Below are 27,862 nucleotides of genomic sequence, written 5' to 3'. Positions count from 1 at the left end.
ACAGAACATAGTGAGTGAGCCCTGACTGAAGAAAGTTCTGTACCAAGGTCTCCTTACACTATAAGTCACTGATCTCATTCTCCACCTCCACTTTTCACAGAGGGACACACTCGTGGAAGCATGGGGACACCTGCCTAGCAGCCGCATCAGCCCTGGAGACCAGACCAGGGGCAGATCATCTGAGTGGTAGAATCCAAAGCTGGAAGGCAGATGAGTTGGCCTCTGCTTTTAGGGGAGCATTACAGCTACACCCAGTGCAACCCCGCCCCCAGAGCTCTGAAGAGAGTCTCATGATGCAGTGGCTTCAACAAGGACTGCACCCACAAGCACATCGGCACAGTGATAGTCATGCCTTCAAAACACCAGCTGTATCAGAACTGGACCAGAGGAGTCAGAAGTCACTCAGCAGAGATCAAAGACACAACCGAGGGGGTTTGTGCTGACGAAGCGAGTTGAACAGTGTTTGATTTGGGACATGTTTACTTTGGAAAATACCCAACACCGGCCCAGCACCAAAGTTCACATTGAAACCCCACTGGTGACCTTGGCGCATTTCATCTCTGCAACACCACTTCTCAGAAGCACAGAGGTGAGTTTGGTTTCTTACATTTCTGCCGATTATAAATTCTTCTTTGCAGTGGTTAGAGATGGGTAACTGGTGCATCTCTATCAAACTACAAATTCAAAAGCTTTCTACACTGTCTTAAAAATGGAAAAATGGTTTTGTTTTTTAGTCTGCCTAATATAACATTCTGTCAGTTACGTTACTGAGACAATTGACAAAACTGGAACAGGAACTGGAATAGGAAAGTATTGTGCCTATGTTAAATTATCTTAAGTGTGTAACAGTACTATGATGGTGCATGAAATAGCCTTGTCCTTAGCCATTTTCCCCCCAAATATGAGAATTAAAAGTTAGAGGGACACACTGTAAGTGACTTACTCTCAAAGGTTTCAGAAAAAGAGTATATGTGTGTGCCTGCCTGTGTACACACCCATATGCACAGATGTGTATATATGGAGAGAAAGCCATAAAGCAACTGTTCCAAAATACAAAAGCTACTGAATCTGGGAAAAGGGTGTACAAGGGCTGTTCTCTATGCCAGTCTTTCAACTTTTCTAATGTTTGAAGTTATTTCAAAATGAAAGAATTTTAAAACTTCAAGCAGTTACTTCTCTTCCTTCACATCTGCCCTCTTTGGGCCTGAAGACATAGCCAGGAGGGACGAGGGTGTCCAGGTGCTATGCTCCGATGTGTGACCAAAAAGGCCAACTTTGCTCCATACAATTGGCATGAGAAATTGCCATATAAAGTTTCCAGAAAAGCAAACTTTTCAATGATTTACCTTTAAAAAATATTGCTTCTCTTCAAAGATAGTCATCTGGATTTAAACAAAACCTGGTGGTAGTTTTAAAGTGTCTTATATAATTTTTGTTATACTAAATGACAAAATGATAAAAGGATTGGCCTTTTATTAAGATTTTACTTATTTGACAGAGCTAGAGAGCAAAAGCAGGGGGAACAGTAGAGGGAGAGGGAGAAGCAGGCTCCCCACCAAGCAGAGAGCCCAATGCGGGGCTCAATCCCAGGACCCCCTGATCATGACCTGAGCCGAAGGCAGACTCTTAACCGTCTGAGCCACCCAGGCCCCCCGGCCTTTTATTTTTTTATTTTTAGTTTTTTAAAGATTTTATGTGAGAGAGAGAGAGCACGCGAGAGAGCGAGCGAGCACAAGCCAGGGGGAGAGGCAGAGGCAGAAGGAGAAGCAGACTCCCTGCTGAGCAGGAAACCTGATGTAGGGCTTGATCTTAGGACCCTGGGTTATGACCTAAACCTAAGGCAGACGCTTAACCTACTGGGCCACCCAGGTACCCCCAAACTTATCTTATTTAAATAAACGGACTGCCCCTCAGGCCTTCTAGTGAGAGCTTTCCAACATCATTCTCACACAGACCTAATGCACCTGGTAAGATTACTCCTAACCCCATGCTAGAAGTGGTCAAGTAAAAAGGATTTAGTAGGTCCTCCTGACAGCAGCGGGAGCCAAGTAATAGAGGCCGAGAAGATAGGACGTCTGTGGTAAGCCATATAGCCTCACAGCCTCAGGGCTCCAGGAGAAAGACAGGCTGCCAGCCACCTTTCACTGGGCACCCAGAGGATCTCTGCATTACGACCAATTCCAAATGTTATGCAAATAGCACAACCCCAAATAATGACACAAATTTCACATATCTTTAGGATATTTGTTTTCAGAAAGCCTGGCCCGTACGCCTTTTTCAACATCTCCACTCAGGCCCCACCTCCTGGTGAAGCTTGGTGAAGCTCTCCTGGCAGCCCACTCCTACCACAGGAGGCAGGGCCACACCCCAGCTCTGCACCCCTAACTGTTTGGTAGTGTCCTTATGAAAGTGCCCCTGCTTTATTGCACGTCTGTTCCCTGGCTGGCTGGCAGAGCCCCTTGGAGGGGGACACCTTTGTGTTTCCAGTGCTTAATATGTTGTTTGGGAAACAGAAGACAAAGTTTGGTGAGTGAATGAAAAAGAAACTCCCTGGGAACGTTGAGTCCACAGGAACCTACATGGTCACAGTTTTGTAAAACTTTACAGAAGGGATTCTCAAGTTGGGGCTCACAGATCCTTCAGGTAGGTTTTTGAAGCCACACAAAATGTTAGGTATCTGTTTATCTTCACCAGCTTCTCTTAAGGTGTACGATATTAAAATGGTTAAGGACTGACACTCGCAGGGCATCTTCCGGGGTCAAAGCCATGGGCTTGCCCTCTGAGCACTGCGGTGGCCAGTCTGCTAGGCCACCATTCACCCTGTCGCTGGTTTTCTCTCCCAGCTTTAGCTCCGCCAAAATGAAACGCCTGTTCCAACCCCTCATCATTTCTCTCATCCTAATGTCCATGTGTGGGAGCAACAGCCTGGCCAGTCAGTTTGAGAAAGGAGGGGAAGATTCTCCATCTGCAGACCCCCAATGGGGGCAGTTAAGTAGCAAAAACCTGACCATGCCCCTTCTCCCTGCCGACTTCCACAAGGAAAATACAGTCACCAACGACTGGATCACAGAGGGGGAGGAGGATGAGGACTATCTGGACCTCGAGAAGATATTCAGCGACGATGATGACTATATTGACATTATCGATGCGGTTTCGCCAACCGATTCAGAGTCCGGTGCTGGGAACATCCTCCAGCTCTTCCAAGGCAAGAGCCGGATCCAGCGTCTCAACATCCTCAATGCCAAGTTCGCTTTCAACCTTTACCGAGTGCTGAAGGAGCAGGCCCGCTCTTCAGACAATATCTTCATAGCCCCAGTGGGCATTTCCACGGCCATGGGTATGATTTCCTTCGGCCTGCAGGGGGAGACCTATGAACAAGTGCACTCGATTTTGCATTTCAAAGACTTTGTCAACGCCAGCAGCAAGTATGAGATCATGACCATTCACAATCTCTTTCGTAAGCTGACTCATCGCCTCTTCCGGAGGAATTTTGGGTACACACTGCGGTCAGTCAATGATCTTTACGTACAGAAGCAATTCCCGATCCTGGATGACTTCAAAAGAAAAGTAAGAGAGTACTACTTTGCAGAGGCCCAGGCGGCTGACTTCTCAGACCCTGCCTTCATAGCGAAAACCAATAACTACATTCTGAAGATCACCAAGGGTCTCATAAAAGACGCTCTGGAGAATATAGACCCAGCTACTCAGATGATGATTCTAAACTGCATCTACTTTAAAGGTAAGAAATAGCTTTAAGTTTCTCAAAACAAACTCGTGACGTACTCTTTTAGTGTGCAGATGGGCTGAACGTTAAGAACTGTATCCTCTAGCTCAATTTATCCAGGAAACCAACACACAAGGTCAACTCACAGGGAAGATCAGGATGAGGCGATGGTAGCAGCTGACACTGAGCACTGACTCTAGTTTATGCTCACTGAAACTTCATCACAACCTTGTTATTAGCATCCCATTTTACAGACAGAGCCACCAAGGCACAGAGAAGTAAAGTGATACTCCCAGGGCACACAGCCAGTAAGGCGCAGAGCCAAGGTTGCACCAGGCAGGCCATCTCTAGTGCTTTGTTAAATTGGAAGAAAAAATGAAAAACCTTTTTAGTATTTGGCCATGTTGGATTTGAGTTTTTTTCATCTCCTTTCCCAATTATCAGTAAGCAGGAATATGGACAAGAGGCTGAAGACAGGTGTCTGAAAACTGTTCAGCTTGACTTATATTAATACCTGCAACTCCTTCTTGGGACACTTGTGCACTAACGGGCAGGTGGGGGTGGGGAAATAAACTATTATTTCCAGACCAACTATTCTGGGCCAGACAAGAAAGGAGGACATTCCCCACCCCCACACCACTATATACACATAGGACCCCTGGGATCCTGGAAGTAAACGGGCAATTGACTTGTAAAATCCAGACCTCGTTCACAGCGCCCTCAGTGGAACTTGAACTGGAAGAAACCTCTACCTCATTCTACAAGCCTAGAGAGCCAAAGGGCAGACACTAGGAATGGGTTCACATCTCAGTGACTCATGGTGACACACAACCACTCTCTTCTGCCACCAAAACCTGGAAGGCACCAGCTAGAGTCAGTCCCCAAGGCTGGGAGGCTATGCTTCCTCGCTAGTGAGCTCTAGCACTGGTTACAGCAGCCCAGGGAGGCGAAGGACAGGGGCCCTCTCTTGGCTGCCGCTCTGGGGTGGCAGGGCTGCCGAGGGAGGGCCGAGGCTTACCAGTAGCTGTGCCAGGCAGGCATTCTGCTAGACGGGCAAAGTAGGGATGAAGGAGCCAAGACTGCAGGAGGGGCATGGAGGCTGAGCCAGACCCCTGGGTTTCCCTCTCAAATTCTAGGCACACTGCTGTCCTTGTAGTGAGTGATCAAAGGCTGAGGCGCTAACAGGCTTGTGACAGACACACACACACTATACACACACACACACACACACACACACACACACAGATATATATTTTTTTAAGAGACAGAGTGTGTGAATGTAAGCAGGGGGGGAAAGGGGGAGGGAGAGAAAGAATCACAAGCAGGCTCTGCACCCAGCATGGAGCCTGAAGCGGGGCTCGATCTCACCACCCTGAGATCATGACCTAAGCTGAAATCAAGAGTTGGGCACTCAACCGACTGAGCCACCCAGGCACCTCACACACATATACTCTGTATTACTGGTTATAAGTACGTGGAAGTGAGCAAACTGGAGTTTAAGTCCTGGCCTCCCCACTTCTTATTCATGTGGCCTCAGGCAGGTCATTCAATGTCTCTGTGACTCAGTTTCCTCACCTTTATCACAGAGATGCTGGTAACACCCACTCTGACAGGGCTGTGTGCAGCACTACAGAGACAGAGATGCAGTGCTAGCCTGGTATGTGGCATGTGATAAGAGCTCAACGAACTTGAGGAGTAAAACGGCAGATGCCAGTGTCATATAATATGTGAAGTAGGTATGATATTGCTAGTGACGTTTATTCTGCTTCTATAAGCAACTAACCCATGTTTAGGAACAGCTTTAGAACAGCCAGTGTAAGTTACCTGGGCAGCACCAAAGCCCTCAGTTCTGCCGGTCTGCGGGGCGCCCCGACACCAGCGCCTCTGCATGAGGCTGGCCGAGTGATCAGGAGCAGGCAGACAGACACAGCAGCAGGCCACTCCCGCCGGCAAGGACTGCAGAATGACTAGGACAGTCGGTTTATAACCTCCAGCACATAGTAGCCAGGGTCACGCCAAGGGGTTAAAATGTGTCCCTTTCCCCTCGTGTTGGATGGTCACTTAATTTAACATTGGAATCAGAGGGATGAAATGCCAGTACCACCCAATCTTTCATGGATGCTTTTTTTTTTTTAATCATGGATGCTAATCAAAAGAGAGGAAGGTCTAGAAGTATAATTTTAATCACTAGCTCCTAAATCTGTTACTAATTTGATTTTTTTAAAAAGATTTTATTTATTTATTTGACAGAGAGATTGAGCAAGCAAGCACAAGCAGGGGGAGCAGCAAGGAGAGGGAGAGGGAGAGGAAGGCTCCCCACTGAGCAGGGAGCCGACAACACAGGACTTGATCCCAGGACCCTGGGATCATGACCTGAGCCGAAGGCAGGCACTTAACCAACTGAGCCACCCAGGCGCCCCACTAATGTGATTTTTAATTACAAATATTATAACCGCCTTGTAAAGTGCAATAAAAACAGAGGTTGGGTCTCAGGAGGAAGTCAGAAAGAAAGAAACCCAGGTGACACGTGACAGCCGCAGCAGAAGCGGTGTACATCTGTGCTCGTACAACCTGGGGGGAGGGGGAAGCACCCCAGCATCTCGGGGGTAAAGGCCAGGGATGCTGCTAAACACCTTACAATGCACAGGACAGCCCCCACAACAGAGAACTACCCAGATGTCAACCGTGCTGAGGCTGAGAAGCCCGGGGCAGAGGCCGATCTCAGCCCAGTGGCTCTGCCTACCAGCTGGACACCCTGACCAAGTTACTTTGCTTCTTTGTGCCTCTGTTTCCTCATCTATAAAACAAGTCTTATAATACAAAGCACGCATCTCATATGGTTGCTAGGAGGAGGAAATGAAGGATACAGGAAAGATGCTTGGAGGAATGCCTGGCACACTGCCAGTTCTCAGTTGTCAGCCAGTGGCCATCATTATAGTTACTAGCATCTTTGAGCTAAAACAGACATGTACTTACTCCTGGACACAAAACATCACAGCCAAACCTGACATGGATATCTGATGGCATCACCAGTGAATCCTGCTAGTCCCTATAGAATCGCAGAGTGGAAGGGATGAAAGCCATCGAAACAGAGCTGCCACGAGCAAAAAGCTACTCATTTACAGGTCAACAGGTAGAGGTCCAGGCACGTCGGGCATCTTGCTAGAGTCAAACAACTAGTTAGTGCCCACATCTAAACCAGAATTCAGGGGCGCCTGGGTAGCGCAGTCGTTAAAGCGTCTGCCTTCGGCTCAGGGCGTGATCCCGGCGTGCCGGGATCGAGTCCCACATCGGGCTCCTCCGCTATGAGCCTGCTTCTTCCTTTCCCACTCCCCCTGCTGTGTTCCCTCTCTTGCTGGCTGTCTCTCTGTCACATAAATAAATAAAATCTTTAAAAAAAAAAAAAAACAACCAGAATTCATTCCAGTCTTTCCAACTTCTCTACCACTATCACACTTCCTACCAGTATGTCAGCATTCTGACCTTGGGATCATTTAGAACAGCGGTCCTCAAAGTGTAGTCTCCGGACCAGAAGCATTAGTACCACCTGGCAACTTGTTAGAAATGCAAGTTCTTGGTTCAAATTAAACCTACAGAACCAGAGACTCTGGGAGTGGGCCCTGCAGTCAGAACAAGCCCTCCAGGTGTTTCTGATGCACATTCACATGTGTGGACCACAGCTTTAAAATAATATTTTAATAAAAGCCCTGTTCTTGTTGACTTTACAGGATCCTGGGTAAATAAATTCCCAGTAGAAATGACACACAACCACAACTTCCGGCTGAATGAGCGAGAGGTGGTCAAAGTTTCCATGATGCAGACCAAGGGGAACTTTCTGGCAGCAAATGACCAGGAGCTGGACTGCGATGTCCTGCGGCTGGAGTATGTGGGGGGCATCAGCATGCTAATTGTGGTCCCGCACAAGCTGTCAGGGATGAAGACCCTCGAGACACAGCTGACGCCCCAGGTGGTGGAGAGATGGCAGAAAAGCATGACAAACAGGTACTTTAGATTGAATGTTTGCTCTTTTGATCTCTGGGAAGCTGGAAGAGACCAGAAATACTGGGAATTTTGGTCATTTTAAGAAGAAGGGAGACGTGTGCATAAAAATCCAAGAATTGCCATCCTGGGCCACTCTTGTTAATTTAGCCCAAATTTCCTGCTCAGTAAGAAGCAATCAGACAGCATCTGTGAGAAACACATCTGCCCCCGCCACCCCGCCATATGAACAGTTTCAGACATGAGGGGCAGGTGACTTAGAGCCAGCTCGGAAACAAACCAGCCCTGCCACCTACTTGCTCTGTGGCTTTGAGCCCTGGCTTTGTCATCCGTAAAAGCAGCATGACTCTATGACTTCCCAGGGTCACAGAGAGAAATACCTAGAAAAGTGATACTGAGCACCCATCACAGTGCCTGGTGCCTGTGATAAGCTCTCCCTTCCCTGTGCAGGAAATGATCTAATCCTCATAACCTATTAAGGACATGCTGTTCATGATTTTCCTCTCTCATTATTTATTACTCCAGAGTCAAAACTACAGGTTTTAAGTAGTTATGATTATTAGCAGAACATGACAGAAAGAATAGAGAAGTCGCATTTCTGTTTCACTGAATACTGCCTAGGCCCATATTAAGATGTGAATCTGGTTCAGGTCTCCTTTTGGGACAAGAATGCAAAGAAATGCAACAAACCCAGAAGAGGGCTCATAGAGGAAGGTATTCGCCTGGGGAGCCAATGAGTCATCAGGCCCTGTGAATTTTTCCTTAGAAACGTCCCCTCCGTACCCACCTCCTTCCTAACCTCACTGCCCATGACCTTCCACCCCGAGCCAGGAAGGCCTAACCAGCCTGTCCCTCCATTCCTCAAGCCACGTGGCACTGGCCTCCAAATAGCATTCCCAAGATACCCTCTGGCTCTGGCTCCTCTTCTTAGAAGCTCTCTATGGGCCACCTGCCCATGGGATGCAGCCCAGCTTCTTGGTCAGGCCCACAGACACAGTCCCTGGTCTGACCTGTTCCGCCCCCTCCTCCTCTTTCCTCCCCTCCGGCCCGATGCCCCTTTGCATGCCAGCCAGACCACAGCTCAGGCTCCCTCCAGGCTTTGCTCATGCCATCTCTCAAGCTGTGGGCAGCCTTGTAGGCCACAGGAATACCCCTCCTCCTCACCCCCTGCTGGATGGCTCCAGTGGTTAGATCTGTCCTGGCTGTTCGGACATTACCATACCACCTTTACCATTTTGTCTGGCTTGCCAAAGGAAAGCAAACTCTTGAGAAGGGGGACTGCGTCTGATGTCTCTTTATCCCCTTTGTGTGCTGGACTTGGCCCCATGGGCACTGTAGTTGTTGTTTATCCATAAGGACTGAATGTGTTGAGACAAGGACAGAGAACTTTCTGGCACGTGAAGGGTTCTTTTTTCTGTACACTGATCAGATATTCAACTGCTTATTTAACAAAATAAGAAATGCCTGAAATCAAGGACCCAAACAAGAGCATTATTTTAGATACTCTCAAACCATAAACCAGTAATAGTTCTGACCTGGAAGGCGGGACGTGAGCCCCACAGTATGGAGGAAATGACTGCATAGCACTAACCATGCCTCCATTTTAAGGAACTGGAACCATAATGGATGGTCTTTCCCAGAAACTCAACTGACAGTACTGGGATATGAGTTTCAAGAAGTGCTGCATCCAGTCTGTGGTAAAAGCAACCTGGTGGGGGAAAGGAGGTTGTGGACATTTGAGGGAAAAACAGGACTCTTTTGGAACTCCTGGTTCAATAAAACTGGGCCCCCTTTTCCTCTCTGCCCAGAACTCGAGAAGTGCTTCTGCCAAAATTCAAGCTAGAGAAAAACTATAACCTGGTGGAGGCCCTGAAGTCAATGGGGGTCACAGCACTGTTTGACAAAGACAGCAATATGACAGGAATCTCAGACCACAGGATCACCATCGACCTGGTAAGCTCTCCCCTCGTCCACCCTCCACACCTGTCCCTAGGATCTTCCCCCAGCAAAGCCTGCCTCCTGCCTGGCCTGACCTCATAGGTCAACAGTGCTGGGTCTGCCAGACACTGAGTGGGCAGGGTAATCTGTTTTAGGAAGCAGCGTGGGAGTGAGCCTCATTCTTGCTGACTGCAGAAAGAGAGGAGGTGCGTGCCCCAATCCGTGAAACAGCTACACCCAGCTGTTAAATACATGCAAAGAAAGTGCATGACCTGCATGCTGAACTTGACACAACAATAGACACTCCACAAAAAAAGAGAGAATATCAGTCCAAAGAAACCACGCAGATCCAGGCCCCCCCGCTTCTGGCAGTGCACCTACAGTATGCAAAGGAGATGGGGCCTGCAGCTGCCATCCTACTGGCAGACCACTCATACTATGACCACCATCATAAGTGACTGTGATGTTGGTGTTTAGAGATACGTATTGTTTATATGACATAGCCTCTGAGCACAATTACTGCACCTGGCGGGAGGTGAGAGAGACTTTCAAGGGTCATTCTGGCCACTGGTGGTTTGTGCCTCATATGTGGTGTTTCCACCCTGAATGAGAGGAGACTCCACTATATCGTCTATCACTCTGTGTGTCCACTGACAGGATCTGACACCTTTCCTTTCCATTTCGAAATAGTTCAAGCACCAAGGAACCATCACGGTGAACGAGGAGGGCACCCAGGCTGCCGCCGTGACCACAGTGGGGTTCATGCCGCTGACCACCCAAGTCCGTTTCACTGTCGACCGCCCCTTCCTCTTCCTCATCTATGAGCACCGCACCAGCTGCCTGCTCTTCATGGGGAGAGTTGCCAACCCCACCAAGTCTTAAAGGTGGAGGTCTGGGCATTTCAAGTGTTTTGGGGGCATTCTGTAATTCTGGTTCCATTCTAACAATGAGAATGGAGATGTTTTGGCATCATGGCTTTCTTGGTTTATGCTACCATTCTGAAATCAAGGCCCACAGGATAGAAGACATGTACAAATGACTGAGAAGCTCATTGGAATCCGTTCAGCACAGTGAACAATGCCAGCAGTTCATAGAAGTTAATGTACCTGTCATATGTCAGCTCTTACCTAGAGGGTGTCAGCAACATACGGGACTGGCTTACTCCCGCCTCCTCCGTGCAAACCTATAGAGGGCTTACCTGTGCACCTCCTTCCCTGCAGTTCCTGTCCTTGAACTTTTGGCTCTATTAACTCAAATTACCAGCGCTCGTCATCTGAACACAGAACACAGAAATGAGCTGCGAGACTAATTTCTCACCTCTCCCAAGGATGGTGCCCAGGACAGAAGCAATCTCATGACGTTGAAGGGGTGCCCTGGATGTTAGGGCTTAATTCTCTCAAGGCCTAGCCTTCTGAATTGATGCTAATTGTCATCTATACTTCTGCTGTCACCTCACTGCGGCTCAGAGGACAGTGTGTACACATGGCCATGCCTTCCACCTTAGAGATAAATAAATATCACCACTTTTACTGTGTGTCTGTTATAATTCTCTATTTTTTGAGGCTCAAGTAACTAAGAAAAGCCAAATTCAAAATAGCTGACATCCCCAGGAATGACAGAGGTTGACAAAAAGCAACTTGAGTTCTTCATGGTGACCCATGTGCTACACAGCAGGCATATTCCTCGGGATCAGGACGTGGTGAGTGTTGCTAAATCCTGGCGGCAAAGATGCTTTGGATGGGGCTTCGTGGAAATTCCTGAAATGCCAGTCTTTATGTGGGGCACATGCTTTGGCTTTCATCCCTGGACACAGGGAGACCCTCAGACAAGCTTTCATAGTGGGTCTGGTTTGAGAAAGCAGGTGACATTCAGATGTCTGAATGTTTCACTACTTGGGTAAGACGAGTGGAATCCAAAAGGGCTGCTCAGAATTGAAGGGTGCTGGTGCCTCTGCAGTGCTGGGGACTCTGGGCAGTGATGGGGAGAGCATCACAAATGCTGTTGTGTGCAGCTGTCTAACTATGAGCCCCAGAACCCTGCAAGAGAGGCTTTCTCTTCTCTTCTCTGCAGAGGGGGAAGAGCAGCGTTTGAGCACAGGCTGGCTTGACTCCAGAGTCACCCACAGAGTCTTGTCACAGAGGGCTTCAGACTCAGTGAGACCAATACTAGTCATGGTGGCAGCAAAAGGGGAGTACCTCATGCTCCCCACTGTAGGGGGCGCTGTGATAGCTTTGCCCGCGGGTTATCACTGAGTCCTCACACCACCGCTAGGAGGTTCTCACAGTTATCACCTCCTTTTGGCAGCTGAAGAAACAGTTGACATCTTAGAGGAGACATGACCTGCCCCAGGCCCTGCTGTTAGTTGCTAACACACCTCTCCGCCTGCTTCCTTCCCAACCTCCTGCACCAGGGCCTCCATCTCCTGTATCTACTGGCAGTGCAGGGTAGAGGCTATGTCTTTGCCTATCATGCCTCCTGACCTCTCGGGGAGCCCTGAGCTGGCTGACACCCCACTCCTTGAACTCCTTCTCCAACGTATTTCCACACTGTCCTTTCCTGGTCCTTGTCCTGCTTTTGTTGTCCTGCTGCTGGTTCCTCGTGTTCCTCCCATTCCTAAATGTGGCTCTCTCAAAAACTCCGCCTGGAGCCCTTTGCCACGTCTGTCCCCTACCCAAATGGTGACCATCTCCCTTCCAATATGGCCCGCCGCACCTGTGCTGGAGCCAGCCCAGGCTCCTCTGTGACCCAGCCCAGGCCAAGGCCCTCCAGCCTCCATGCTTTTTGTTCAACTACATCCACTCAGAATGCACTCAGATCCCGTCTTTCAGGAACTAGCTGATCACGTTTCAGAGCACAGACCCTGAGCCAGGCTGCTGGGTCCCAACCCTGGCTCTGACATTTAGTAGCTGTGGGACTCTGAGGCAAGTTCTGTGCCTCAGTTTCTCCACCTATAAAATAGGGATAATAACAGCGCCTACCTTGCAGGGTTGTTGTAAGGATTAAGTGAGTTAATGACTGGAAGGGGTTTATATCAGTGCTCAGTGCTTAGGAAAAACTAGGTAAGGGCTTCCTGTTACTATCTTTGAGAGAGTATCCAGCCCAGGGGTTCCTAAATGGGGAGCCCTGGGTGGGTTTCTCCCACTCAACTTCCTGAGAATAAATGGAAAACCTTGTGAAGAGATGCATTTCTATGGAAGGAGAGGGCAAGGCTTTTAAAGGAGTCTATGACCTAAAACCTGTTAGTCCACAAACCTAACTTTATAGGCACTGAGAGAATAAGTAACCTGTCCAAGGCCACAAAAATTACTGGTGGTACAGGTAAATTAGATCTAAGTGAAATGCACAATTGTTTTCTGAGCAGGAGGCACAGCTTATCAAATCATTACTTCACAACAGTGGAACACACAGGACTCTAAGCATTAGATACCTTTCAAGGTGCTTGATTAACTAATGGGCTAGACACTAAGAGAAGCAATTTAATCAGTGATATTTCTAAAGAAATACTATTCTACAAAGTTGCAGGTCAAAGATCACCAAACCTAAGCTCTGAAGGAGTCTCAGAGATCATATGACCCAGTCTCCAGTGACTCCCTTCAGGCTCCTAAGGTCACCGATAAATCACTGATAAGCTGTATTTGGATGGACACCCAGGCTTCCTGCCCCAAACCCACAGGCACTTCCACTGAACAAAGTACCTGGAGACACTCTGTCATCAAAAAATCCAAAACAGAGTATTTTCTTTCAAAAGAAAGGAAAGAAAGAAAATAAAGATAAAACATTAAAAAAAAAAAAAAAAAAAAAAAAGCTTTGGAAACTAGTTTCTCCTAGAGGGTCCAAGGGGCAAACCAGAAAGCAAATGTAAGATCCCATGATCTTTGTGCTTTGTTGAGCAACAGAATCAAATATTTGTTTCCTCCCCCATAATATAACCATTAACTTTTGTTAAGACTACAATACTTATTCTATTCATGTAAAAGGTCACTGCAGCGGCGTAAACAAAGTATTTTAAGTGAGTGTGTGCTTGCCTATCATTGCTAACAGTCACGCCTGCAATGACCCAGCTGGGCACTTCAGAGGGTCATCTTCATCTTTTCGAGAAGCTCTGTGGGCAGAGCAGGCATAGAGAGGCTGTGACACTCACGCAGGATCCCACGCACAGGTCCAACCCTGGCCCTTGTGACCTGAACACCTATGTGTTCCCAACCAACCTCATTGGTTACTACTCCTGGAAAGTGCAAAGCGCCCCCTAGAATTTCTTCTATGCAGTTACTAAACTCTAAATAACAACAGCTATACATGCTTGAAAGCTCACATGCACATGGGTCAGAGAATTCTGGTGTTCAAACTCACTAGAAATCACGGATTCAAGTGTCACCCCAAACATCCTCCCTGGCTGCCAAAACCTGCTCTCTCACGGAGCCTGCTACCGGCCCTTCTCCCCTCCAACAGGCTGAGAGAGTGCTATGAACTTTATGACCCTCACCTTTCCCTCCAGGCCAAACAAAGGATCTCTGTACAATGGTACTTCTAAAACACAATTGTACACTAATCAATACTAAGTATACAGTGAAAAAGTTTATGTTTTTAAAAACCAATGGAGGCGGTGATGAAAAATACTGCAGCAGAGAGTCCTGGCCATTCTCAAATCCTCAGAGCCTGCGGGAGGCACCTGATCGCAGGTGCGCAGGTAGTAAGGTCCCCAGGGGAGAGGGAAAAGCCATGAGTACAGGGAGGCAGCTACAGGTGCAGGCAAACTTGCAGCCTGCCCACCCCCCCAACCCCTCAAGCACACTTAGGCAAAGGAGACTGTCCCGACACAGATGCAACGAGGAACAAGCATCTCGGCTCCTGCTCCAGAATCAGCCACTTACAGGGCGAGGGAGGCAGGAAAGAAAAGGACAAGCCGAAGGAAGGTGAATGGAAGCAGAATGCTCCACGAAGTGCAAGCTGTGACATCTTAAAGGCAAATGATAATAAACCAGTCAGTTCCCACTTTTCACCCACCTTGGCCAGCTAAAATCAGACCCCTGAAGTCCCCAGATTCTGAATGATGAACATTCAGACTGCAGTAAGAACAGAAACTGAGATCAGGAGAGGTACCTCTCCATCCACCTGCCTGACCTCTACAACCCTGGGTCACCCTGGCAGTTCAGAAGCCAACCCCTCTGGTGTTCCATGTGAAGGGACACGCGTGTGAGTGCTTAAGACTCGAACTATTGGGGCGCCTGGGTGGTGCAGTCGTTAAGCGTCTGGGATCCCAGCGTTCTGGGATCGAGCCCCACATCAGGCTCCTCCGCTGGGAGCCTGCTTCTTCCTCTCCCACTCCCCCTGCTTGTGTTCCCTCTCTCATTGGCTGTCTCTCTCTGTCAAATAAATAAATAAAATCTTAAAAAAAAAAAAAAAAGACTCAACTATTGGGGGTGGGGAAAAGTGGGAAGGACTGGAAGGCAGAAGGAGGGCTTAACCAGAAGGTAGGTTTAGTGGAAGTTAGAGAATCACGGATGAAAACAAATATTAGAACCTGGGGCCGTGGCTTAGGAGTGGCAGCTGGGAACAACTGAGAAAGGGGAAAACAATTTCTACAAAGGTCATTTGGGAAGAAAAGGCTGCAGGCTGAGACCGGACAAGAAGAAGAGTGCTACAGCAGGGGATGGGGCCTAGCCCGTGAGCTGCCACCGTGATGGTGGGCGGGGCTGTGTTCCAAAGCATAACCAGCCCCCTGTGCCAACAACGCCCTCCAGAGGGCACTGAGGGCTGCAGCTCCAAGTACCAAGCGCCATGCAGAGGCCCCAGGCCTCATCTACCAGGAAGGGACCAGGAAGAGGATGGAAGCAGAGCCTGCCCACCATTAGTCAGAGGCACCAGAGCAGGGCATCAGACACAGGATGAACCTGGAGCCACACCTCAGATCTGGGAGCCACACAAGAGAGAACCAAAGTGGGTTTCCTGGTCAGTTAGCGAGGAGGTTCAGGCAGAGCACGTAGAAAGGGAGTGAGGGGTGTGGCCACAGCAGGCACGTACCAGTGGGACAGTCACAAAACAGCTGGTGGTGGCAGAAACACAGCCACACATACAGAATCACTGGGCCTCCAAACAGTATTTTGCTAAAGAATTTGCTGTGCACCACTAGCCAACACTGAAAATATGAGCACAGTATCTGAAGTCTGAAAGCACTCAGTTAATGAATACTCACCACAGCAATTACAGGAATGAGTACACCCAAGTTCCCTGCGCTGCTAGACGCCTAGAAAATAAAAGAATTGAGTCAATGAAAGCATGTGTTTCTTTCATTAAAAAAAGACATAGTGTTAATTTCAGAAAAATAACGAGATACATAGACAGTGATATATAAACAGGCTCATCCAACATCATTTTTTTTTAAAGTAGCCTTCACACCCAGTGTGAAGCCCAACTCGAGGCTTGAACTCATGACCCTGAGATCAAGACCTGAGCTGAGATCAAGAGTCAGATGCCTAAATGACTAAGCCACCCAGGTGCCCCTCCAACATCATTTTAATAGCAAAAAAATGAAAACACGTCAAACAGAATGATTACATAAATCATGGTACCTCTGTAAAATTAAATACCACACAGGTGTTAAAAAGACAATTTTCTGAAAAATACTTAGTCACTTTGGAAAGTGCCCACAGCAAATTTTAAACTGAAAAAAAAAAATCAGGATTTCAGAGTATGTGATGATATTATTCCAATTATGTAAAATAAATATATTTCCATAAAAAAATCTAGGAGGAAGTCTATCAAAATGTCAATGATGATGAGCACTTGCCTTTGGCTCAGGTCATGATCCCAGAGTCCTGGGATCGAGCCCCGCATTGGGCTCCCTGCTCAGCGGGAAGCTTGCTCCTCCCTCCCCCTCTCCCCAACCCTCCCCAAATCGTGCTCTCTCTCTCAAATAAATAAATAAAATCTTTTTTAAAAATGTCAATGATGAGTATATCTGAGTAGAGGGATTATGGTGCTTTTTATACTTTATTATTGGCTTCTGCATCTCTTCTACAATAAACATATATTCTTTTCAAGTTATGGAAAATTGGGGGGTTACATAAAAAATAACTATTAAAAGGTAGGTTCCCTGGTTGGACACACAAATAAGGCTATTAACTACAGTACACACTGATGAGCCTAAGTTCTGGAAGCACTCACCTAAGCACATTCAATTTATTTTTATATTAACAGTAGCAGCTAAGCACATTGAGCACCCACTGTGTGCCAGGCAGTTCCAAGCGTTTCATGTGCAATAACTAAATCTTTGGGGGAGAAAACAGGGTTTGAGTAGCTTGCAAAGCCCAAGGCTGCTCTCAGCAGTGGGGGCAGAATCTCAAGCCCTGCCTCCTCCTCTCTGGAAACTAAGGGCCTCCAAGATATGCGATGACTGGGAAGAATTGTCCTTTCTTTCTCTCTTTTTTAAGATTTTATTTATTTATTTGAGAGAGAGTAGGCTCACAAGCAGGAGGAGCGACAGGCAGAGGGAGAAGCAGGCTCCCCACTGAGCAAGGAGCCCGATGGGGGACTCGATGCCAGGACCCTGGGATCATGACCCGAGCTGAAGGCAGATGCTTAACTGACTGAGCCACCCAGGCATCCCAAGAATTGTCAGTTAATCTATAATCATAGCTCTTTGTCTTCAACGGGGCACATGTTGGCCAACCCCCTCTCACCGATCCTGCAAGCCCCCCTTATTCCCTAGGGCCCCATCTTATGGGGAAAGCACAGAGTAAACACTGGGCTAGTCCCCTGCATGACCCCAAATAAGGACCCCAAATATTCTGCAAAGAACAGGATTCACAGCTCTGCACCTGGAAGATAAAAAAGGGATCCCTGCACTGTCGGGCCACAATCCACACCCCCAGCCCGGGAATGAAGCATTATACCCTGAGTCTTGGGAATGTAAACTTGTAGCGAGAGCACACAGAGGGGAGCAGCCCTTGGGTCCGGGGGCGTCCTTCTGAGCCCTGAGGTACAATTTCCTGGGGAGGCCAGGAGAACGACTCCTGAAACACCCCTCAGACACCTCACAGCCTCTGCTTTCTCAGCTGCCGAGTGCCTCCCTGCATCTCTGAGCAGCCCTCTCTTCCTGACGCCCAGGGCCCCACAGGACCCAAGAGATGACTCTGTCTCTTGTGTATCAGGATGGCCTAGCTGTGCACCATCCCAGGAGACTTCAGAAATCACCCATATCACTGTCGACAGGTCGAGCAGAGCAAGGCTGAATTAGAGCGAAGGCTCTTAGAACCCCTTTTCACACCAGCTACTCCCCCTTAGCCCAGATTTTCACACAGAGGACTCCTTTTCACTCAGTTCTCAACTTAGCTGTCACCTCCTCAGGTCTTCACACAGTCTGATCTAAACCGCTCCCCTCCACACTGCCCTGTTACGGTTTTGCTATGTGGAGGAGCAGGCCCCTTGTCTGCCTGTTCACTTCCGTAACCCCAGCACCAAGAACAAGGGCCAAGAAACTGTGGCCGTGGCCAAACGTGCCCCAGCACCTGCTCTTGGAAAGTTTTAGGGGCGCGCCCACCCATTCTTTAACTGCCTTTGTGCTACCAGGACAGAGCTGAGTAGTTGCAGCAGAGACTCTGTGGCCCACAGAGCCTAAAACAAGTATAATCTGGCCCTGTACACAGAAGGTGGGCTGACCCCTGACTAGGCACATGGTAGGTAAACAGTAACTGTCTGGGGAGGGGAGGTGGGAGGAAAAGACAAAGGAAGATGAAGCTGGAGACTCTGGTAGAGAGACTGGCACCAACATGACATGTCAAAGGGGAAATGATGGCGTAGGGGGCTTAACCTGCCTCAGCCTCCCCAGTCTGTCTCTTTGGGAGCTCGAGACCTGTCATTTTGTCTGTCCCCATGGATCTATCTCCCTGGATGGCCCAGATTAGGTCAGATCTGGCCCTTCTCATGAAGTCACTGATGAAAGCCTCCGCCCCCTGGCTTCATGATGGCCAAGAGAAGGAAGGGAGGGGTCTGGGGGAATCCACACTAGGCTGCTGTCACTTACCACCCTGGGTCAGGGGAGGTAGCTACCACAAGCCAGACATGGTCCTATAAGAAAGCCTACAAGAAAGCCACCCTCTCCGAACCCCTGCCAGCACCCCTGAGAAAGAACCTTTGTTCTTGCTGTTTACCAGATGCCCCAGGGTGACCTCCCTCCTTCCCTCCCTACCTTCAGGGCGGGTCCCTTCTCGCTGGCCCGCTCGCTGGCCCGCTTTCCCTCCAGCCCCAGCTGCACAAACAGCTCCAGCAGGTTCATGAGCAGCTCGTCCACGAGGTGCTCATCCTGGATGTTTGCTGCGATGTTGGCCAGGGCATTGATCACCGCCAGGGAGCAGTGCCTGGTGGGGAGAGAAATGACAGCTGCCACAACCCGGGGCCCGGATTGCAAGGGTGAAGCTGATTGACTCCTGCCTCACCATACCCCTCAGTGCTTGTGAACGAAGGAGCCCTCCAGAGGGGATGAACATCTCTGTGAACACCAGCCGCTAAAGGACAGTTAGCTGCTATAGAAATGGCTTTAAACTCTCCTGACATGCATTAAGGACCTCAGGGAACTGTTTAGGTTCCAGGAATCGTTACACTTACGGAACTTGGGAAGATCTTAGGACACTTCTCTTTGAGTGTTGAAAGCCTACTACGTAGCCAAATTCCTGGCTGGACCCTGCTTTCCTCTCAAATTATAGGTAGCTTTAATTCACTATTACTGCCCATAAAACTTTCCTCTGATGATCAGCTTCTTCCCCGTACTGCCTCCACCACGAGGCTGATGTTAGTATTAACTCACGTCAGACACTCAGGAAGCACTCAGTGGCCCTGGGACAACCTGAATCAGGACAGTGCTGGCCCCGGGTAAACCCTGGATACAAGGTGGACAATGCCCCCCCAGAGAGACACAGCAAACCAGCAAGGCTGGTCAGGCTTCTGCGGGTGCTGGGGGCAGCCAGAGCTTGCCACTTCTATGCTGCATAACCTCAGGAGAGCGGCTCATCTTGGAGCCTGTTTCCTCCTGAATAAAACAAGAATAATATAATTCCCTCCTCACAGGGTGTAGGACAAATGAAACACTCCATGTGAAGCACTGAGCACATCATTTGGCCCCTAGAAATCTCCCAGCAAAAAGCACGTCCTTCACAAGACACGTGAAATCCTGGGAGGTAAGAGCAAATGAACGGCAGTAAAAGCTTCCCCTGGTGAGGAAGAGGACAAACCACTTCTGGAAGCAGACAAAAGGCTTTATGGAAGAGTGAAGTGGAGTCAGAAGTTGAAGAACTGGTAGGCGTGGAGAAGGCCAACGACTGCATAAGCAGCAAGACAGAGGCAAGGGTCAGAAGGAAGACAGCAGGAGCAAAGACAAGAAAGGGAAGGTGTGAGGGCCAAGGAGGTGCACAAGTCACTTCGGGACAAGGAAGCAATGAGGGAAAGAGGAGTTTTGGTCCGTGTGTCAGTTTCTTCACAGAGACCAGGATGGATGGATGGATGGACGAAGAGGAAAGGAGCTTACTGCCTCCCTAAACCAGTCCTCAGGCTGTTCTAGTAGCCTTGGCTCACAGTGGAGGCAGTAAGAAGGCAAAGAAATGACAACACCAAGAGCTTACATTTATCAAGAGCTTTCCTGTATATGATCTCAATTACCCACACAACTGGAGAGGGGTGTTCATTTGAAGGATGACGGATGAAGAAACGAAGGCACAGAGACAGTGAGCTTTTTCAAAGGTGACACAGCCACACTCCTACCCACTAAAGTGAGTTGGAGAGAATCTCAGAATGAGCCCTGCACATAAAGGTCGGAAGGAAAGAAAAGAAATGCCAACAAATGGGGCACATCTCTTCCTCCCTGCCCCACTCCTCTGTCCCTCTTTTCCCTCGATCTGTCAAACTCTTGTAAGATCCTCCATATGTGGAAAAACATGCCCCTGCCCTCAAGGCATTCACAGTAAGGGCAAGGAACAGGCAAGGAAGCATATCTTAGTCTGCCAGGAAAACTGGCCAGACTTTACACAAATATCAAACATTTGTAGATGTAAAATGCCCATTCCCTTTGACCCTCCATATCCCACCTCTCTGAATCTGTCCTGAGAAAAGCATCACAGACACTCACAGATACACAGCTATTAGATTGTTCGATGTAGCACTTACCAGCAGGGAAACTGGTAATCTACTTAACCTCCAAACTAGGGACTGGTTAGATCTTGGTGCTGCTCTATGATGGGACACTCTGCAGCCATTAAAGGTGGCACATGGAAGAAGGTTAACGGCCTGTTTGACGCACTGTTATACAAAAAAGCCCATCAGCTGGGAGGACACTTTGAGCCTGTCTAGAGTCAGGGAGGGTCTGAGGTAATGACACTGAGATGCTCAGCTCCCAGTGGCAGTCACATGGGGGGTCTTCGTCTCCCGCCTGTGCATGTGCTGATTTGTAGCACATAATTCTTTTGTAGGAAAAAAGTTTATTCAAAAGATAAATCCCCAAACCTCACACTTTTAAAGGGAGCTGAAAACTGTCATGATCTAGAGTGACAAGGAGGTCTAGAGAATTACCTGTAGCCATGATCCTTGTAATCTTTAGTGGCTGAGTACACGACAGAGCTGGCCTTCACGCTGATCTGTTGGAAGAGATTCCAGACTTCCTGATAAATGTATTGCTGAAAGAGAGTGAGGGACACGGTTACCATGGCACGACTTCTCCATGAAAGCCCCTCCTTAGAACACGGAAAAGGCCCCTCTACCATCATTCAGAGCAAAAGCTTCTGGAACGTATGGACCATTAGGGCCTGAAAGACAATGAAGGGCAACAATTCGTGAAGCTTTCAGCAAACCTCAAAGGCTAAAAAGGAAATGGTTTCAACTTAAATCCTATTACATGTTATTAACATCGGCAAGAAATGAGTTTAAACCTCCTTTTCCCAGTACTTACAGAGCCATCACACTATTCTCTTTTACTTGGAAAAAAAAAATCTCCCTGTTCAATGTCAAGACGGTTGTGAGCATTTAACTCATCTGTAGGGTCAATTTAACCTATTTTTGCACTCCTGATAGTCAAAGTAACAAAGCTTGCAGAGGGTAGTGGGTTTCCCGGCAGGTCCTGCCTTACGTTTCCGGTGATAACCAGGCAGCCCAGCTGGTCGATGATGAGCACGTCAAGGGGGGAGGGGGGCTGGCAGAATTTCTGTTGCAGGATCTGCAGAATTGGCTCCATGACCTTTGGGGTGTCCCTCAGAGCCACCGCAATGTGTCCCAAGGCGCGGATGGTGTGGTCAGGAATCAAGTGAGCGTCCCTGTGGGAGGGAGGAACAGAAGCATCCTGGGAACAGTCCTCTCTGAAATGAAACCCAGAAGCTACAGCCTGGACCTCAAGGTTACCACAGTCTTTCAGATGAAGCAGTTCTGACAGTGGCAGCCTGGAATCCTTAATTACCAGAAGAAACACAAAGTCCCTGGCTCTAGGCAGTAAGACACAGATCTTTCTCTGCTCCCAAACAGTGGTCCAGGATCAACATTCTAAGGTGGGTTTTACCTTAAATCGTGGGACAGACCTGATATACACAGAAAGAAGCACAGACATGCGAAATACCAGCCAGCTCCCCCACAGGCCTGCGGAGAACAACTGGCTGCCCCTCGGGAATGGGACATACTTGTCACTCTCCTGGGAGATGTAGAGCCGGTTGGAGAGGCTGGCCAGGAAGGCCTCCACGATCACCGTGTCCACCGTCAAGCCAGCTTTCAGGCACCTGGACCGCGAGGAAACCAACATGGCATTGGGCATCAGAACAACAGATGAGTGTTTTGTGTTTGCTTTTTGTCTCATTATCAGGTCTACAGAATTTAAAGAACTGCTCTGAGCATTTTTTCCCCAGAAATCTGAATGAAAATCATTACACAGAGTGAATTCAAACAACTGCTGCAGATTTGCCCACTTGATAAATATCTCAGTCAGAAACAATAACTTCATTATCTGACCAGAACAGTCTCCTTCAGAATGTTACACTCACCCTAATTCCAATTTAAAATTTCCAGAACTGTTCCTTAACAAATGTCATAGTAACTGATTCGTGACAAATGGTCCCAAGACAGCTGAGGGAATATTAAATGATATACCAAGGTTTTAATAGCATGGAGAAAAACTTATTTTCTAAAGAAAAGGGGTAATTGTAAAAGCCAGCAAGGACACAAGATCTTTTCAGGCATCTCTCGCTCTCTGCATCTGTTTGGCTCCCAGGCCAAAGTCACAGAAGAGCATGTGTCTGACAGAGAGGGGCTATCATATTCTCTTAATGGGGCTTCTGAGAGTAAGGAGCCAGAATTCAGAGGGAGAGATACATTTTCATATAAATCAGAATGTACGTGGTTTCTGAGCTTGGAGAGCAAGAGTTCACATAGCAGGAGCCTGGGAAGCAAGGACACTCAATCATATAAAACCTGTCTCTTATACTAAAAATTACAAGGAAAAAAACCAGGAAACATGACAATGTGTTGTTACTCTGGATAGTAGGGTAATGGATTAACTCTTTTCTTTCTACTTTTTTCTACATTCCATAAATTTTCTCTCCCATTATTAAATTACATTTATGATCAGGAAAAGAAAAATAAGCTTTATTTAAAAAAAATAGGAGCACCTGGGTGGCTCAGTAGGTTAAGCGTCTGCCTTTGGCTCAGGTCATGATCCCAGGGGTCCTGGGATCGAGCCCCACATCAGGCTCCCTGCTCGACAGGGAGGATGCTTCTCCCTCTCCCTCTGCCCCTTCTTCCCACATACTCCCCCAGCTGGTGCTCTCTCTCAACATAAATAAATAAAATCTTATAAAAAAAAAAAAGTGGGGTGCCTGAGTGGCACAGTTGGTTAAGCATCTGACTCTTGATTTCGGATTGGGTCGTGATCTCAGGGTTGAGATCAAGCCCCACATCGAGGCCCACATCAGGCTCTGCACTGAGTGCGGAGTCTGCTTGAGACTCTCTCCCCTTCCTCTGCCCCTCCCTCCTGCGCATGCATGCATGTGTGCTCTCGCTCTCTCTCAAATAAATGGATAAATCTTTGAAAAAATCATTAAAAAAAAGTAATAATCCCTCTTTTAAAATCAGGTGTAGGTTTACAATAATCCAAAACAAGCTTTAAAAAATTATGAACATTTCTCATTTTTTAGTAATTTTATCTGAAACCTGTTTCCTCCCTCCCCAGGTCACCCATCCCTCTGGCCGGTCTCCCACCTGCAGATGTTGTCAATGGCAATGTCCCGGAGCTGCTCATACATGGAGGGTTGGGTCTTCTTTCCCGACATGACATTCAGGGTTGACTCAGAATGCTCATTGGTTACACTGATTTTTATATCATTGCCAGCAACTAAATGTAAAAATTCCATTTGTATCTGGTTAAACCGATCACTTTCCATCCCCTTGTCCGTAATTCAAAACCAAAATAATATGCTGATCATTTTTAGCTTATAAAACAACCCCTCTAAAATGATTTGACCAAACATTTCAGAAACAACAGTAAGAACAGAAAGGATGAAATGAACACGTTTAAACAAAAGGAAAAATATTTAGGTTGCAAAATGATAAATGGGTAACACAGCAATTTCTTAAGAAATGGTTTGAAAGTCCTGATGAACACCCACAGGTACCCAGCCCTGAGGGTGAGGCATGGTCTTGTCCCGGAGGGTTATCTAGCTAATGTGCACAAAAATAGTAAGGGTGGGGGTGAGTGTGAGAGCAGGAGCCTTAGAGCCACAGAGACCCCTCCTTGTCTCGGGGTCCAGGGAAAAGTCTTTCACCTGCTTGGAGGTTGGGTTTCTTCATCTGAAGGGAGAGGATAAAGCACCCACCTTCACGGGACTGACTTGGTGGGATGAGCAATACAACATTAGAGCCCCAGGAGGAAGCAGGTGTTAATGAATGCTAATGGTTACAGGTGGCCAGATTTGCTCTGAGCCCATGTCCTTGTCATAGAAACAGGATAATACACTCACGAGGCAGTGATAGGGACTAGCTGAGATCAAGCAAGGAGAGCTCCTGGCCCAGAGTCTGGGACACGTCGGACTCACGCTTTAGACTGTCTGAGTGACGGAAGGAGCCAAAAACAAAGAGAAAGTGAGACTAGAAGACCCCTCAGCGATGGCGGGAGTATATGTCAGGGGAGGGCAGAGGAAGGAAAGAACTGGAGCCCGGGGAGGTCATGTAGGGAAAGCCATGAGGAAAGGCATAAAGGAGGAATGAGCCCAAAGACAGGGCAGGGCGCACAGGCCAGCCACAACCTCTCAGTCACAAAGCCATGATGGGCTGGCACAAGGGTCATGTGGTCCTTTTCCCAGAGGCACATGGGATTTAGAAGCTGGGGAGGTGGCCTTGGGTACAGCCATCCGTTACCTGTGTGGTATTGACTGTGGCACTTATAGAGCTTCACCAGCACGGGGGACGGGACAACGAGGAAGTCCCGCAGAGACGGTGTCACTGAGTGCACCACCACCGGGAACCTCTCACACAGGCGGCCCAGACCCTGTAACATACCATCAACCCATCACACAATGCGGTTGTAGCCAGCTGAGCAGGCCCAAACAACAGACGCCCAAACTTTCAGATACCCGAGTTGGACCAGAAACTTCCAAGGTCAAAATGTTCAGGGCCACTTTGCTCACGGGGCAGAAAAAGATGGGAAAGGAGCACGGCCTAGAATCTGCTCAGCCTAAAGGGGAGATATATTGCTAAAGTGTGTCCATTTCTTTTGGAAGCAAATTTAGGGGAGAAAGGATACACAATGTGATTTCTGAACAATGGCAGATACGGTTACTGGGATTGGTAACTCAGCAAGGTAAGAGTCTCTGCGAGCAGAGCCAGCACTGCAGACATCAGAAAGTGTCCTCAGTACTTTGCCTGTGGCCTTGGGAATGGCCCAGTAGACACAGGGCAGCCTCTCCACAAAGGAGGACTCAGCTGCACCTGGAAATTACGGCAATCCCTGGCACACTGTCAGCAGCAGCCCCCCACTCATTGATGAACTGTGTCCACAGCAGGCTCTAGTTCAAGTTCCTAAAGACAACAGCTCAGGTTCTGCTGCTGGTACGCCAACCAGAGCCTAAGTGGTACAACAAGAAGACCGCCCTAGTTGATGGGATCGAAGCCTCGCCAGGGTCAGTGAGACTGACCTGCAGACAGCAGATAAGCAAGGGCAAATGAGCAATGATGACTTTGCTGGACGTCTTAGACTGCAGCTTCTCAGAGAGCTTGATGCAAAGATTTTCGGCACCTAAATTCAAAATGAGAGGAGGGTATGGATGATTAGCGAAGGCCAATATTTACAAAATACTTGTTCACCAATTAATCATATAATCAAATGCCCAGGGGCATACTTTTTACAGGCTTTATTAATAATGAATGGGTATACCAGAAAGTATTTACAGGCAGGCAGGCACCCTTAACTGAAACCTCATCTCTGCTCTATTCCTGCTGTTGTGAAAACACCATCCCACGTGGCGTGTGACTGCTTTCTCCTCTCTGCTGGCCCCAAGCCTCTCGTCCCCAGTGCTCTGCACGAGGCAGCCATCCACAGTCTGCCACACACTTCCCATTCTGCCGTTCACCCTAGACAAGCGCCTTTTCCTCCGGCATGAAGCTCCCACTTCTCCACATAAAAGCCTAAAGAACCATCAAGAAGCAATGGAGAGGACACACAGGTCCTGTGGCCTTGGCCATCACCTCCTCCTATGTCCAGTTTCCTCAACCTCAGGACAGGATACCAGACATCCGGGGCACGGCAGGGGCCGATGCTCACCCTGCTCGTCCTTCACGGCCCACACCATGAGGTCCACACAGGCAGCGTTTGCCTGGCAGCGCAGCTTGAGGGGGCTCAGCTCATTGTGGATCCGGTCTGCATCATGCAGAATCTTCTGAAGCTCCCCCTGGCTCGTGTTGAACTGCTCCAGCACAAAATCATGGATCTCCTTCACAAATGAGGTTGGGAGGTCTGCGGGAAAGAGAGCAGGCATTGCAGGTGGAAACAAACCACAGAAATTCAGGCAGTAGCTCTATGGTCTCTCCCACTCTAACAGAAACCCAAGAAGAGTAGGTTTGCTGTTGGCTCCTTTGGTTGTAAGAGTGCCTGCTGCAGGGGCGCCTGGGTGGCTCAGTCCATTAAGCATCCGACTCGATCTCAGCTCAGGTCATGATCTCAGGGTCATGAGATCAAGCCCCGGCTTAAGATTCTCTCTCTCCTCTCCCCCGCCCCTCCACCACTTGCTCTCACACACGCACGTGTGCGCTCTCTCGGAAAGGAAAGTAAAGGAAAGGAATGGAAAAAGGACAGGAGAGGGGAGGGGAGGGAAGAGAGGGGAGAGGAGGGGAGAAGAGAAGAGGGCCTACTGGGAAGAATTTGGATAGGCCATGCTGGCTGTCAGCACACGTGCTACCAGGCACTCAGAGGAAATGACAATTTCCCAGGGAAGTGAGAGCCATGCTGTGTTTTAAGCAGTCAATATACTAAAACCTGAATGTATGAAACACAGAATCGCTGCTGGAACTGGTCCCACGAACAATGAGAAGCACTTTAGTGATTTTTTTTTTTAACGAAAAGGTTGTTGGCTATCAGCTAAGGGGAAAAACTGGTTGTAGCCTAAAGAAGAGAATCCCCTGGCTACAGGGCTGCATCTTTGGGGTGCCCAGAGTTAACAGCTTCTTCAAACTCTCATCTTTGGGGCCTGGAAAAATCAGGAGAATCCCTGCGAAGGGCATAAGACAGAAGAGCCAGGGAAGCCAGCAACATGAGGCTCAGGTGGGGAGAGAAGCCTTGGGGCACCTGAAGGTCAGATTGGGCAGGGGAGTCCCTTCCACCCTTCCTTGTGAACCTAACACTTCTGGGTCCCCAGCAAGACACAGATTCCCAGGAGCTCTTGCAACCGAATTAGGAAAATAGCTAACTAGATTATAGTATATTTACTTGACAGAAAACTACATGGTCATCAAAACTTACGTTGATGGAGAATATTCTGTAACATAAGAAAAGAACGCAGGAAACATGTTTTAAAAATGCACAAAAGGGAAACTAGAAGGAAAGGCTAAATTTGTGTGTGTGCACATGCTAAACTATTAAGATATTGTCTCTGAGTTATAAGATTATAAATACCTCATTTTCTTATTTTTAAAACTTTCTGAAATGTCTGAAATAGACATGTTAAATTGTATACATGATTGGGTGATGAG

At 48.2% G+C, this 27,862-nt stretch overlaps 2 protein-coding genes across 3 annotated transcripts in view; one reads left to right on the top strand and one right to left on the bottom strand.

Moving 5' to 3' along the window:
• PI4KA (phosphatidylinositol 4-kinase alpha) overlaps positions 1 to 27,862 on the bottom strand; it is a 118,477-nt gene that overhangs the window by 53,311 nt on the left and 37,304 nt on the right. For both annotated transcript variants that reach the window (XM_045802541.2, XM_045802540.2), the window contains 9 exons: positions 26,439 to 26,630; positions 25,813 to 25,913; positions 25,037 to 25,166; positions 23,882 to 24,014; positions 22,312 to 22,407; positions 21,771 to 21,954; positions 21,218 to 21,321; positions 18,849 to 19,017; positions 15,855 to 15,905 (listed from right to left, as the gene is read on the bottom strand). In XM_045802541.2, coding sequence (XP_045658497.1) covers positions 15,855 to 15,905; positions 18,849 to 19,017; positions 21,218 to 21,321; positions 21,771 to 21,954; positions 22,312 to 22,407; positions 23,882 to 24,014; positions 25,037 to 25,166; positions 25,813 to 25,913; positions 26,439 to 26,630 — 1,160 coding nt within the window. The remainder of the gene's footprint in view (positions 1 to 15,854; positions 15,906 to 18,848; positions 19,018 to 21,217; positions 21,322 to 21,770; positions 21,955 to 22,311; positions 22,408 to 23,881; positions 24,015 to 25,036; positions 25,167 to 25,812; positions 25,914 to 26,438; positions 26,631 to 27,862) is intronic.
• Positions 488 to 11,195, top strand: SERPIND1 (serpin family D member 1). The gene is made up of 5 exons (XM_045802542.2): positions 488 to 589; positions 2,844 to 3,739; positions 7,453 to 7,726; positions 9,532 to 9,676; positions 10,352 to 11,195. Exons 2-5 carry the CDS (start codon positions 2,860 to 2,862, stop codon positions 10,541 to 10,543), a joined length of 1,491 nt encoding a protein of 496 aa, XP_045658498.1. The 5' UTR covers positions 488 to 589; positions 2,844 to 2,859; the 3' UTR covers positions 10,544 to 11,195.

This window comes from Ursus americanus, chromosome 30, assembly GCF_024610735.1.
Source record: "Ursus americanus isolate L20-20 chromosome 30, mUrsAme1.1.p, whole genome shotgun sequence".
Taxonomy (NCBI): Eukaryota; Metazoa; Chordata; class Mammalia; order Carnivora; family Ursidae; genus Ursus; species Ursus americanus.
The sequence above is the reverse complement of the archived record's forward strand: the minus strand, read 5'-3'. Positions and strand labels throughout refer to the sequence as shown.